At 38.0% G+C, this 14372-nt stretch overlaps 1 protein-coding gene across 2 annotated transcripts in view; it reads right to left on the bottom strand.

Moving 5' to 3' along the window:
* The window catches only part of setd3 (SET domain containing 3, actin histidine methyltransferase), a 30008-nt gene extending 16981 nt beyond the window's left edge, over nucleotides 1-13027 (bottom strand). Inside the window, exons 1-6 of one of the 2 annotated variants that reach the window (XM_086160314.1) lie at nucleotides 12967-13027; nucleotides 6658-6781; nucleotides 5761-5853; nucleotides 5497-5645; nucleotides 4857-4929; nucleotides 4273-4529 (exon numbers count right to left, since the gene is read on the bottom strand). In XM_086160314.1, coding sequence (XP_086016440.1) covers nucleotides 4273-4529; nucleotides 4857-4929; nucleotides 5497-5645; nucleotides 5761-5853; nucleotides 6658-6760 — 675 coding nt within the window. In that variant the 5' untranslated portion in view covers nucleotides 6761-6781; nucleotides 12967-13027. Of the gene's footprint in view, nucleotides 1-4272; nucleotides 4530-4856; nucleotides 4930-5496; nucleotides 5646-5760; nucleotides 5854-6657; nucleotides 6782-9534; nucleotides 9555-12966 lie in introns of those variants that run through there. The other variant, XM_086160315.1, reaches the window with a different exon arrangement.
* Nucleotides 13028-14372: the final 1345 nt, after the last annotated feature.

The raw sequence follows: 14372 nt of genomic DNA, 5'->3' as shown, positions 1-14372 counted from the left end.
AAAATAAATATATGATCATTCTATGCACACATTGTAAAGCAGATTATTGTTTTACGATTCAGTGCAAATGGCAATTATTGATTTCAAACGGTGTGTAAGCAGAAAGATGATGCAAAAGTAAGCCATTATGTTATACTTAAATGGATTTGTATAGACACACTATAAATTCCCAATTGTATTTGTCACAATGGTCAGTGACGATCACATTATCTAACCTGATGTATGCCACAAAAGGCCATGAGTAGGTGCATATATATATATATATATATATATAAATTGCAAGAAAGACAGTATGCATAAGCAAAAAAATGAATCTTCAAGTATGAGACTAATTCACTTTAAATTATTAAAAATCTTGAGTGGTTCATAGGTAAGACAGGTTTTGCAGTGTCATACACAGTGTATGGACTGAATGCTTATGAGCATTTTTGCACATGAAATATATATTTTTCTGGACTTTGACGAGGATCCCTGGGAGTCCCACAAAGAACCCTGGGGGCCCCCTGGACCATGCTCTGAGAACTCGTGACAAAGTGAAAGGTCCCTGGTGTGATTCAAGCAAAATAATGTAGTGGATTGTCTGAAAGCTGCTGCACTTTCCCACCAAGAACCACAAAAATGTCACATGGGGCCTGGCCGGATATACATAGCAATTAAAGCAGATGGGAATTTAATTAAACTCCAACTCATTTAAAACTTTTTTTAGAAGCTGTGTGACTAACACAGAGCACGATGCCTGTGAAGACAGTGGTGCTACATGGCGATTCCATCACAAGTTTGGAGATATAATCGGGGATTTTTGTCAGCATTCTACCTGGTTTTATAATTTGTCTGACAATATTATATACAGGAGGAGGAAGCAGCACTCCGTCAACACTGTGTACAGTGGGTGCAGGGCACTGCTAACCTCAACTCCAGACATTGTAGATCGATGGCAGGAATACTTCCGAGACCTCCACAACCCCGTTGAAATGAGGACGCAGAGCCGGGGACTCTGGAGCACATCTATTTCCGCAGCTGAAGTTGCTGAAGCAGTCAAAAAGCTCTTCAGTAGCGGGGCCCAGGGGTGGATGAGGACCACCCTGGGTTCCTCAAGGCTCTGGATGCTGTAGGGCTGTCCTGGTGGTTTTCGTCCAGGTCGCGGAACAGAGGACCAGCTCTATACCATCGTAGGGTCCTCGAGGGGGCATGGGAGTCTGCTTAACCAGTCTACATGTGTTTTGTGGACCTGGAGAAGGCATCTGACCACGTCTCGTGGGGAAATCCTGTGGGAGTTGCTCCAGAAATATTAGGTACTGAACCCCCTGATACGGGCTGTTCGGTCGCTGTATGATCGGTGTTGGAGTTTGGTCTGCATTGCCGGTTGTAAGTCGGACCCATTTCTGGTGAGAGCTGGACTCCTCCGGGGCTACCCTTTGTCACGATTCTACTCATAACTTTTATGGAACTTTTCTAAGCGCAGCCAGGGCGTCAAAGGGATCCAATTTTGGTGGCTGCAGGATCGAGTCTCTGCTTTTTGCAGACGATGTGGTTCTGTTGGCTTCATCAGGCCATGATCTTCAGCTCTCACTGGAATGGTTCGCAGCTGAGTGTTAAGTGGTCGGGATGCATCTCCAAATCCAAGACCATAGTGCTCAACCAGAAACAGGTGGAATGCCCACTATGGGAAAAGGTGCAGCCCCAGGTGGAAGAGTTCAAGTATCTTGGGGTGTTGCTCATGAGTGAGGGAAGATGGTCGGGAGATCGACAAATGGATCGCTGCCGCGTCTGCTGCGATATGGACTCTGTACTGGTCTGTCTTGGTCAAAAGGGAGCTTCGCCTTTCGGCTCAGCTCTCAATTTACCAGTCGATCTACGTTCCCACCCTCACCTATGTTCAGAGCTGTGTGTAGTGACCGAGAGAACGAGATTGCGGATAGAAGCAGGCAAAATTAGTTTCCTTTGATGGGTTCATTGACTTACTGCTGAGGTATGTGAAGAAAGCTAATGATACTTTTAATTAGTGAAAAAGTCAGTGAAAAAAAAGTTACAAAAATGCGGCCGTAATAGAAGTTAGATAATAATTAAAACTATATAATGAAGGTTATATTCCAGAAAAGGCTGTGTTTGTGGATTCCTATCCACTTGATTCACTAGGTGTGATTGAAATATATACATATGGGATGGGCATTTAGATAAATGTTTAGATTGCGCTGGATTGTTTTCATCTGTGAAATGTATGCCTTTGCAAATACCCCCCCAACCCTACTGTTTGAAGTTCTGAACACCATGGGTTTTTATATCCTTGAATACAAACTATAGGTTCTTAGAATGCTGACTTTATTATACGTCTTGAAAAAATTTTTGACAAAGGTTTAGTTTACATGCTTTGCTTTTACTTTAATATATTATTATTATTATTATTATTATTTAGTTTTTATTATTTCGAACATTTCATTCATGACTCATTGTGAATGTGTTTTTGAACAACCCTTTATGCAGCTAACAAATCATGCATTTGAAGTAGGAAAAAGAACATCAGCTTTAGAAATTTTATCTTGCAAAAACAATTTATTGACTAATCTTTTCCATTGCAGAGTTTCTTCTTCTGCCATACTGGCAGTAAAATATTAAGAACACAACACTACCACCTACTGGCATACATTAAAATCACATCTCTATGTATTTGACTCAGGTAATTAAAAGCCAAGATATACTATATAGTGTGTAACCTTTTGTTCCCCAAGAAAAGTAGATCATGTTTCATCTGACACAAACTTTGACTGAATGATAAATGGAAACAACCACATCAAAAAATATAAAAATATAAAGCCAGATCACAATTACAATTAATTTAACAACTGGCTGATAAATCAGTATATTATTGATTTGAAGTTTTGTTAAGTGGTTGCATCTCTAATGAAAGAAAACAACTTCAGAGAAGCATTATGCTGTTTTATCACGTCAGATTAATGATGGGAATGTAGGATATTTTGATATGACAATTCCACAATGTGTTTTGTTGGCTTGATGACTATAATACTATTAATTACTATTAATACTATTATTATTATCACTAATTTATTCATAATCACTCTATTTCTGCATATTTTCAGTTCTTTGTCTATTAGATAAGACAACTGTTTTGATGGCAGAGGCACTCTCAGAAACCTTCAAGCCACTGGAATTCTTAATCCAATGACAACACACAAAAGCACTTGCCTGAAATATCCATTAAATTTGTCGTGTAAATCTTCGACAACATTGCTTTTAAATCCAGAATCAAATAAATGTATGTCCCTGCTTTCAATATGGAGGTATAAAATAGATATTAGTCACTAGTACTTCGAATTACATACATGTGAAATCCTTATGACAAATGACAGTAGTCATTGAAATCAGACTTCCTTGCTAGTAAGATTTTTGTTTTTGTAAAATGTGTCTTAGTGGGCACTTTGTGAGGTTATAAGCACATTTCACAATTGAATGGATGCAAAATCAGAAGCTATAGGAAGCTGATGAGTTTAAAGAGGGTATCTAAAATAATTTTCAAGGAGAAAAAAAATCTTTCGGATCTGGGACTCACACCTATACACATCCATCCAAACATGTCTGAGATACAGCATTTAAACGGTGCACCTGAACATTTGGCTTGATATTGACCATGCTCTGATAAAGCCAATGCAACACCACTTAAACAGCAGCTCCAAATATTTTTGACATTGTTAGTGTTAGATGAGAAGGCTGAATATTGTGTGAGAACACAGAGGTATCTTGAGGAAGAATTCCCAACCAAAAAATAATAATACATCCAATTAAATAAAATGCTGTAAGTGCCAGTTTTGTAGGCTTTGAGCTTCTTTGTGTACTCTGACAAAAATGGATAGAAATATGCTGCTAGATAGTGTGGCCGCTGTCATGATAAATAAAGCTAACTGAGATATTTAAACTCTGGTTGTACACAATGTGATAAAAAAATGAAAATCTTTTCAGCTTTACGGGTAATGTCAATATTCCCAAATGTTGTGTACCGGTAGTTGCTTTATGTTTGTCTGAACAGAAGTCCACTCCCTGAAATACAACAAGTTGTGGTAGTAGAAACTATCTGTTAAGGGACAGATTGATGCATTTAGGTGTATGGGAGTTGGTGGATTAGGGGACTTCCAAAGAAGAATCATAAATGACATTGTAACATAGTACAAAATGTGAAGAAAAAATCTTTTGAGCAACAATGGAAATCTCTCCATTACAATCTATACACATATACAGTTAGGTAAGTAATCATAGTCTCACCTGTACCAACTTGTAGAAGTAAGCATACTGACGGGCGGTATTCTTATACTGGCTCAATACGTCCTGCACAGCCTGTGTTCCCAGCAGCAGCTGCACCTCATCCTGCTGGTAGTAGAGTGGTGTGTCATATTCCTGAGGAAGACTACGGATATATGGCAGCCAGGGTGATGCAGGGTTCGCCCGTTCACACAGCAGGTGGAGGGCAAGCGTGACATTGCCCATGGCCTGAAGGATTCTGTCCTGGCTGTGTAAAGGACCTAAGAAACAGAGGTTGCGGTTAGTTCATGATGCTATGATCACTATGAAAGTCTTACAATACTTTGTTAACAAGACACCAACACCAAAGTTTCTACATCCTTTTAATGTAACATAACAACTTTACTGTGCTGGATGAGGCGATATAATTATTTGTTTATGTTGTTATATATGATTATTTATTTTAAAAGCTTGGGTCTCCTCTGTCTCCATAACAGACAAAGCATGTAACCGCACTCCATTTGCAAGGTGCTCAAACTCCATTTTGGTTCATTCTACCGTTTCCATTTCAGACCACATATTTCCCCTCACAACTGCAGTGTCCTTACCCAAAAAAGAGTTCTGAGCTGACTCCACTGTCATCAGCATCTCCCTCGGAATCCACAGGAACAGCTCCTCTGCCTGCATGTGCGTACATAAATACACACCCACAGGATTATTTTAAGCCAAGTGTTCTTGCATAACACTGTGCCACTTTTGTGCAGTGGGCAATAGTGGAGTTTCCAGGATAATAGACATGCATCATCACTGAATGTTAATTTTTTTTTTTTTTTTTCTGCCATGGGAAAATGGGATTAAAATTTCAACCCCATTTGGCTCCCTCTGAAACTACTGTAAATCTTAATAGCCTGAGGCTTCATGAGGAAATAGCCTTCAGGGACTGAGAGAGGCATTTTTCTAATAACAGTGCAATGCCAAATATTATCTGTTCACAGTGGCAGACACAGTTGAATCCACTCAGTGACATACCGGCTTTCTCTTGCATGAGCTAAACCTCTACCATCTCTCTCTCGTAGAAATATCTTTTCTAATATCAAGTAGGAAATACTGTCAGGGATCTAAGCTTTTTAAATAAAGAGGTGATATTTATATCAATGAGGAGGCTGGGGTGGAGCAGCTTTGATAGACGTTTACCCCACAATTTAATTTTTTAGGGGGGGAGGTTTAATGCCAAAAAACTGAGCTCACCTTAATGTCTCTGGTAGCCTGAAGGCCATAGCCCTCCACACCAAAGTTGGCAACTCTGAAACTGTCACAGGACGCCCCGCTTTCCTGTGCCCAAGACATCAGTTCGGCCAGGTGATCATTTCGGCTCCCCTCAAACACTATTGACATTCCTGGAACCAAAATAGCTGGGCTTAGACAATTAGCAATGACATTATCAATGAGGGATGACACTTTTCCTCAACAGGGAATACATTACAGTATGTCTGTCCCTGTGAACGCACACACCTTTCTGTTTCTTGCGGATCTTCTCTACCAAGCTTCTGATTTGGACATACTCTTCCCACTCTTTACCAGCAGAGGGGGCTGCACTACTGCACTCTGAAAATAAAACAGACTATAAATACCTTGGTTTTGTAAAAATCTATCTTGTCAGCATACTTCGTATCAGCAAGTGTCAGGAAAGCTGGTATAGGCCCATGTCATTGTTGTCCCGTTTTCAAATAAATCTCAAGTCTTCATTTCTTGTAATTCATGTCTTAATTAGTATTTTTAATAATTATTATTATTATTAATAAAAAAATAATAATGATAATTAAGAACCTTTCATTACAGTGCTGTTCAAATGAGAATGAGTAAGAGAAGACCACACTAAAATAGAAAATAATTAATCCATTTATTTTCTATTCTGTGTTAGGGACACAGTGGAGTGAGAGATTTCCAATGAACATAGTAATTACAACTCAACTTGGATTTTTTTCCTTTTTTTTTCCTCAATACTATACAATTTAATGTGTCTCATTCTTGTTTGACTAACTCAGTAACGTGTTGATTGAGAAAAGGAAAAAAGAATTGGAATAATATTTATTTTACCTGTTCTCTGCTGACATTTTAACAGGGTATATTCATGATTAATGAAATTATTATTTTTTCAATTCCATTTAATTGAACCTGCATAGGAATTGAAACACACACCAAAGTAATTTCTTCTGCTTTTATCAAATCAAAACTAAGAATACAAGGGAAGTTTTGCTTCCCGTTGCAGTAATAAACTTTATTTGTTATCAGATCAGAGTATTGATTAAATACATGATGATACACTATTGCCAGTTTGACCTGGTGACATTTCTGAGAGCATAATGTGGGGACCTGCAACATGAAGCATAAGCATAAGTGTGAACGTACTTTGCAGCAGCTCTGAGATAAGGTTCATCATCTCCTTAGGGGAAACTACTGCGCTGGCTCCCGACCCCGACTTCTGAGTCTTTACCCGACTCTTCTTTCCCATGGTGCTGGACAGACTACTGAGCTGAGGAGATACAAATCATACTATTAGCATTTCCTATTTTCTATCTATTTTCTACCTCCTGAAATTGTTGCTTTCTGAAATTGAAGCTACAGCTAGAGATGATACCTCTTCCCTCATATACAAATGATAAAAAGAGACTGGGATTAATTAGGTCATAAAGATTAACAAAAAAGCTCATTAATATTATAAAAGTTTCTGAAATATCCTAAGAGATGACCTTTTCCACTGCCTAAGAGAAACAAAGCAGCGGACAGGCTGTATTTCACTACCCAAATGCAATCTCTATTCCATGATTTTACACTGAATGTATGTCAAAATGGTTTTCATTTTACACTTTAATAATGTGGCTTTTCTGAAGAACATGACTATTTACTGCTCACTCAGTTTGGATATTGGAATGTTCAATGTTTCAGTAGCAAAATTCTATACTGTTCTCTCTGGGACAGTTGGTAATGGTACTTGCTAATGTAGCACAGACCATCACATTAGCATTGCTGCAATAAAATTATTATGGCTTCTTACTTTGCAACAAAACAGTGTGGCAAATCATCAACTAGGCAGTGTGTGCAGAAAGCTGAACCCTAAAAACACAAATGTTTAAAAAAAGATAGTCTATTTGTCACAGTTATTAAAGAAAAAATGTCTCCTCATCTGCCTTCCCTCAGAGCAGCAGCTGGTGACTTGTTTTAACAATCTAAAAGCCAATGTGACACTTTTTTTGGCATATAAATAAAATAAAATGCTTTACAAATGTTTAAAACACTAACAGACGGATTGCAGCTTCAGTACGTAGTTTCTTCTTGGGCTTTGACCAGTTCTAAAGCGAGAAAGGTAAACAAGCATCAGCCTGTGGGCAGAATGTCTGTAGCAGAGAACAGCAAACTATAAGAAGCAATGAAACACATCAGCGGCTCAGATGTAGAATGACTTGCCTCCAATCCCTGTATCAGCTGACCCTGTTCTCTGATGGTGAAAAGAGAGACACACTCTACCCCTTTGTCAAGTCTTGACCAACCTTATTTACGTGCTCAGGGGTCTTTGTGTTTGGAGCTGCAAATATTGAGAGCTAACACACAACCGAGTTCTGTTTGTACATTCTTGATGTTATTTATTGAAGACGAAGCTGTTAATCTGATGTGAAGCACAACTTTTTCCTGATATACATTCCAAAAACCATTTGAATATACAACATCAATATTTACAAATTAATCTTGCTAAGCTCCTACCAGTAAATGATCAGTGCATACACAAGACTCCTGTGTGATGTCAAAAACTGCCTTCTCCTCGCTTGTTAATACAGTAGCAAACAAGAGTGAAGTTAAAATTCATAAATGCATTAGGCGCATATGAATATGGTAAGAAATTGGTTACTTTTGAAATAAAAAACAGAAAAATAACATGCTGCAAATAACTACATAGTTATCTATAGGATTATTCAGTAAAAGGTGAGGCATTTAAAAGATTGAACAGTAGAGTTCACTTGTTAGTCATGTGGGATATAGTTTAACAGTCTTGAGCTTTCTAAAAACATATGCACTGTTGCATTTCCAAGGTCAAACCTTTCGCAGATCATAAAGCTATTTCTTAGATATCTAAAAATGTGTGTGTGAAAACTCCTCAGTGAAGAGAGAGTAATATGCCACAAAGTAATCATGATAAACTGTTTCAGGAATGAGTAATTGTGCTTTTGAAAATAATCATTTAAAAAGTGTCACCCATTATGAATTAGAAGTTGCCAAATTTTAGACTTCCCATATGTGCTATCCAACTACCGTACATTCTGATGGAAACTAAGAGAGAATCTGATTAACTACTTCAGGTATCATATACGAGCACCACGAAAGCCATATCGCAAGTGACAAAATATTTTAGAAAGATTTAGTGCATAATTACAGTGACTATGCACCAGTTTGGTTTTGAAAAGGCCTTGGCTTGACTAATAGGAATTCCCCTTGCCGTGCAGCTGTACACATCACTTGTTCACTCTAACACGCATGGACACACTCACCCACACAATTTCACAATTCTGTGGCAGTCAAGAAAAGAATGTACTGTTGATTTTTTTGTGTTCAATCTTTGGCTTAACAGTGCATACGTCAGTCACTTTTGGGACATTGATAAAGAATGTTGGAGCAAGGGACCAGCTATAAATTATTACAAACTTTATGTCCAAGATGCCTGTATTTTTCCAGTAAGAAAAAAAAGAGAAAAAAAGCAGTATTAGTAATGACTATTTCACTGCAATGAAGCTAAGTTTCCATTTCTAGAGGGGGAAAATAGAGAAAAAAATGACAAATGTAGTGTGTAAAATGCCCACCCAATACAACATTGCAAATTTGCAACCATTTGACTATTTTTAACTAATTATTCAAATATTTTCCTCCATGCATTTATTAAATTGTTTTCGACACACCATACAGGACTGTCTCAGAAAATTAGATTATTGTGATAAAGTTCTTTTTCTTCTGTAATGCAATTAAAAAAACAAAAATTACATTTTCATGATATTCTAATATTTTGAGATAGGATTTTTGAGTTTTTTCAAGATGTAAGCCATAATCAGCAATATTAAAATAATAAAAGGCTTGCAATATTTCAGTTGATTTGTAATGAATCCAGAATGTATGACATTTTTTGTTTTTGTAATTGCATTATAGAAGATAAAGAACTTTATCATAATATTCTGATTTTCTGAGACAGTCCTCTATGTGTCTCTCACATGGCAGCTGTAAAAAGGACAAAACAATGCTGACCTGTTAAAATTGCCATAAACCCCAAACTTCAGGGAAAACAGGATGTCCGCTAAGGCTGTTGTTAAATGTTTGTGTCAAGTTTACACCTGGTGCGGAAGAAAATAGGCATCTAAATATTCATTTTTCTACATTTTCATATCAAAATTTCACTCTCAACAAACTCAAATGAAATATGAAGCCCAGAGGCAAGATCAACCTGTCATGATAAAGTCTCATTAAACACACACACACACACACACACACACACACACACACACACACACACACACACACACACACACACACACACACACACACACACACACACACACACACACACACACACACACACACACACAAAGATGGAAAAGATCTACAACAGGTCCGGGTGATTAATTATAGAGAGGGAAATGTATTGACAGATGCTAGAAGAGTGATGGGAAGATGGAAAGCAAACTGTGAAGAGCTGATGAATGAGGAAAATGAAAGAGTGGCAAGGGTAGAGGGGGTCATTATCATACACCACAAAGTAGCAGAGAGTAGTAAAAGTGAAGTGAGGAAGGCATTGAAGGGGATAATATACCTGTGGAGGTATGGAAGTGTCTAGGAGAGGCAGCGGTAGAGTTTCCGGCTAGATTATACAACAGGATCTTAATGAGTGAGAAGATGCCAGAGGAAGGGATATGAAGTGTGATGGTGCCCATTTTTAAGAATAAGGGGGATGTGCAGAATTGTGGCAACTATAGAGGGATAAAGTTGATGAGCCATACAATGAAATTATGGGAAAGAGTAGTGGAAGCAAGACTGAGAGCAGAAATCAGCATTTGTGAACAGCAGTATGGTTTCATGCCTTGAAAGAGTACTACACCCCTCCTCCCATTGGCTTAGAATTTACACTAAGCTAATTACCTATTACATATTTATAAGAGGTGGGTGTAGGTGTCGGTGACAGCTACACCTTTCGTTATGAGAAGGGGAACACCTGAGTAATTTTTACAAACACTAAATATGTCCATAATAAATTACTTTATGATTAAAAGCAGTAACTTTTCAGTGTGTCAGTACAACTAGCAGCAAGACAGATGATTGACAGAAAAGAATGCTGATGTTTTCACACTGTCAAGACTTTTTTCAACAATATGATTCTCTTCTTTTCTAGCATACAGTGTTTCCAGCAAATTATCTTTGTCACAGCATCAAAACTGACTTCCGTAATAATTTCCTGAAGCTTAGAACTATTTCCTGGACATGACAGAGTGCCCATCCTCCAAGAAAGACAGTTAACCCCAAAAGCCCCTGATGGTGCACCTACATTCGCTTCTCTGCCAAGAGTGTGTGAAAAGGTGAGTGTAACACTGCTGTACAACCATTGAGTGATCAATAGAAAAGCACTTCATTCATGCCATCTATTTATCCTTTAAAGCTTATTGCATTCCATTCCATAGATCTGTTTTGCATTGTGCTGCTGACTTGACAGGAGGGTATTGATTCAAGCAGTCCCACCAACAACTGACCCAAAAGATATAAAGTTGTCAGCTCACAACTGTACATTATACTAGTGGCCAAGTTTATACATCTGCATCGATACAGCATTGACTCTTCACTGTAGCTTATTTAAAAGTGTGGGTGTTTATGCATCTACTGCACTCTGCTTGTATGTAAGCAAAAATGCTATGAGTTGGTGTTTTCTGCTTTTGAATTTAAATCATCCATCCATCCATCCTCTACCACTTATCCTGCATCCAGGGTCCTTTTACAAAAAAAAAAAAATATCTGTTTTTCTCAAGGATGATGCAACCTACTATGACGGTTACACAAAAAAAAAATTGCTGTGAAGCCTTTCTGACCCACCTTGAACTCAGGCCACCCTGAAGAGAGTCAGTCTGGGCTACAGTTATCACCAGTTTCTCAAGCATAATTTTAAAACTTGACTTTAAATTTGCAGAATTTTAGAACAGCTCATTAAAGGACACCAGTCAATAACACATTTATAGATCTGAATGACTTTTAGATTAGACCACAGTAAAGAAAAAAGCCAGTGCCACTGAACTTCAGAAATACATTGCCTTAAAAAGTGTTGAATATATTAGGCGCATAGTTTGCCAATGAAACAAACTGACCTTGGATTGAATCTGGGTTGCAAAATATCAGATATCCCCTCTATTCCAAGTCCAATTCCTTTATCTGTCTGCATATGCACCGTCTAAGAGTGTGACAAAAGGCATTCTCCAGCTCACCTCAGACTTAAACTCTGTATTGAGATAGTCATGAGCGTGAGTGTGAGTGTGGGGGGGTGGGTGTTGGTGTATGTGTCCGGGGGACATGTGACAATGGTTTTGTCCATCCACGTATCAGAAGTTTACTGCCAGCTGTAAAAAGATGTATCATTGTATCCCCATTTTCACTCCTAATCAAACAGCCATTTTATTTCAGTTATCAAAGTAGCAGGATTGCATTCCGACAACATTCATTGCATCTCAACTCCAGTACATCAGACCAACAGTTGTTGGGAACCATTTATTGTACTTCAAGCACATCAACAAGTTGTTGAAAGCAAATTTTCACCTCGTAAACTTAAGGTCCATGGTGGATGGAAACACTTGCTCTTACATACATTTCTAAATAGTACACAATGATCAAAAGAAACCAAGTAACAAACAAGGGAGACAGGGTTAATGTCTGAGCATCTATGATCTTTAAGGGGCTCCTTAAACCTGTTCCAGATATTTTTGTATCATAATTCTATATATCCTTGTACATTCTGTCTATGATGTATAAATATAATGAATTTATGGTGACAAGTCATTTCTGGTGAATTTCTCTCACAGTTTTCACCATAATTTCACCTTAAAACGACACAACTTATAACTTACAGCAACTGCATATCTGTTAATACAAATTTTGAGATTCAGGTTAGGATCCTTTCCCCTTTTATGTTTTTGTTTGCTTCTAAATGCTTGTTGAGTTATGTTAAAATACTCATCTTGAGTACACACACACACACACACACACAAACACACACCTACAAGAGAACTGAAATCGCCTCTATAGTGGCTGCTGCTACAATGGGTCTCTCCACGACCACACTTTACTCGGATGAGACACATGTACACGAACACACATGGTGGAAACAGTACCAGCCACACTGTTGCAGCAGCGAGTGAAACAAGGCCAGAGCATCACGTTTCTGGGCCGAAGGGGTTTAATTCATTTTCTGTGTACTGCCTGGGGTTGGTTAAAACGCTACCCAGCTAGCTGTTAGCTGCTAAGGTGTCAAGTCATAAAATGCGTGAGTTTTAGAGGGGCTTATCTGCTGGGCTGGATGGCAAGTAAGTCGGTACCTCCTAAAATATTGCACAAGGACAACACATACATCACTTGTGTAGTTTAGTTCCCACAAACAAGTCCGAATTGGTAAAACCAAACGATAAACATATTTAAATCCAGTCCTACCTTTTATCAAGTGACAGCAGCAGTTCTTCTATTCCTGCACTGACGCCTACCTTGACTTGTTCTCGAATTTGATTGGCTAGCCATCACATACACCCACAATTACGACAGTAGTTTTCGACTTACTCATTGGTTATGAAGGCCGACTTGGCCCAAAGCCATGACGGCCACAACCCCAGGAGATGATCCCGCCCCCTGCGCTTTACGATTGGACATTTACTTTTAGAAAGATTAGCAACCATAAATGGTAAGTTTGAGCTGCGATGATTGGTTTAAAAACACGTCAATTATGAGTATATGGTCCCAGAATAGCCCTGAGTGTTTGGTGGATGTAGTCGCTTGAAATGAAATCTACTGCAAGTGTTTTTACAGGATATTTGCTTCCTGAAAAATAATAAAATCGCAGTGTTTCGGTATCACTGTACAAGATCTTAATTGTCCTGGGAAATGGGATTTTTTATTGCAATCTGATACATTTAGATTTCAATCTAATAATTAAACTTATAATGTGGTAATTTTTTTTTCAGAAGAGAGTAGTTTCTAACACTTTGTATGTTCAGGGTCAACCATAAGAGATAGAGAGGACCTCTGATTAAAAGAGCTCTGCTATCTAAGGAAAAAGGGATGTCATTTCCCTCCTCTCACTGGGGGCGGTGAAAACAAAAGGCCTGAAAATCATCATAACATTAAAATATAAGTTTATATTACGTATTTCAGACAACACAAAATTCTTAGCCAGACCAAAAGTTATCATAGAATACCCATATAACAAAACAATTTCATCCACAGAATACAACTGTGGTTGCACAAACAACCTGTCATAATTATATACTCACAACTATTGACTATTAATCAGAAAATGCATGTAGCAGTTCCCCAAATATGTGAGCAGAAACCTTCTTTAATCCTCTGCCATTTTTTCAGATCTGTGAGCAATCACTGAGCATGTTTTGGGTGTCTTCTTTCTACTTTGCAATACCCACAGTGATAATGTATGGCAACCAAATACACAATTTAAAAAAAACATCTGTAGACTTCTAGTTGCTTGGACAGGAGGTGAGAGGTTCACCTCTGGACAATGAGTTGTACATTGATAAGAACAATATCAGTTCATAAAATAAAAGAAATGTCAAAGGCACTGCAATTCAATAATTCTTAGTGGTAAAAATGGTTTATCACCCAGAAATCATTGCCGAATCTTGTGTTACAAATTTGAGTATTTTTTAGATGCAGGACTTTTAGAAAGACCTTCGCAGACTCTTAGGAATAACGGGAGGCTAGAACAAACTGTGACCACTAGAGGGAGATATTCGCATTAAAGTGGTTTTGGAAATCCAATAACTTGCAGAAAATACAATAGCAATAAACGTGCAAAATATTAAAAGACTTCAGTTGGAGTGGTAAATAAT

This window comes from Fistularia commersonii, chromosome 15, assembly GCF_037954325.1.
Source record: "Fistularia commersonii isolate RoL2024-O1a breed Wild chromosome 15, RoL_Fcom_v1.0, whole genome shotgun sequence".
Lineage (NCBI taxonomy): Eukaryota > Metazoa > Chordata > Actinopteri > Syngnathiformes > Fistulariidae > Fistularia > Fistularia commersonii.
This window is presented reverse-complemented; position numbering and strand designations above follow the sequence as displayed.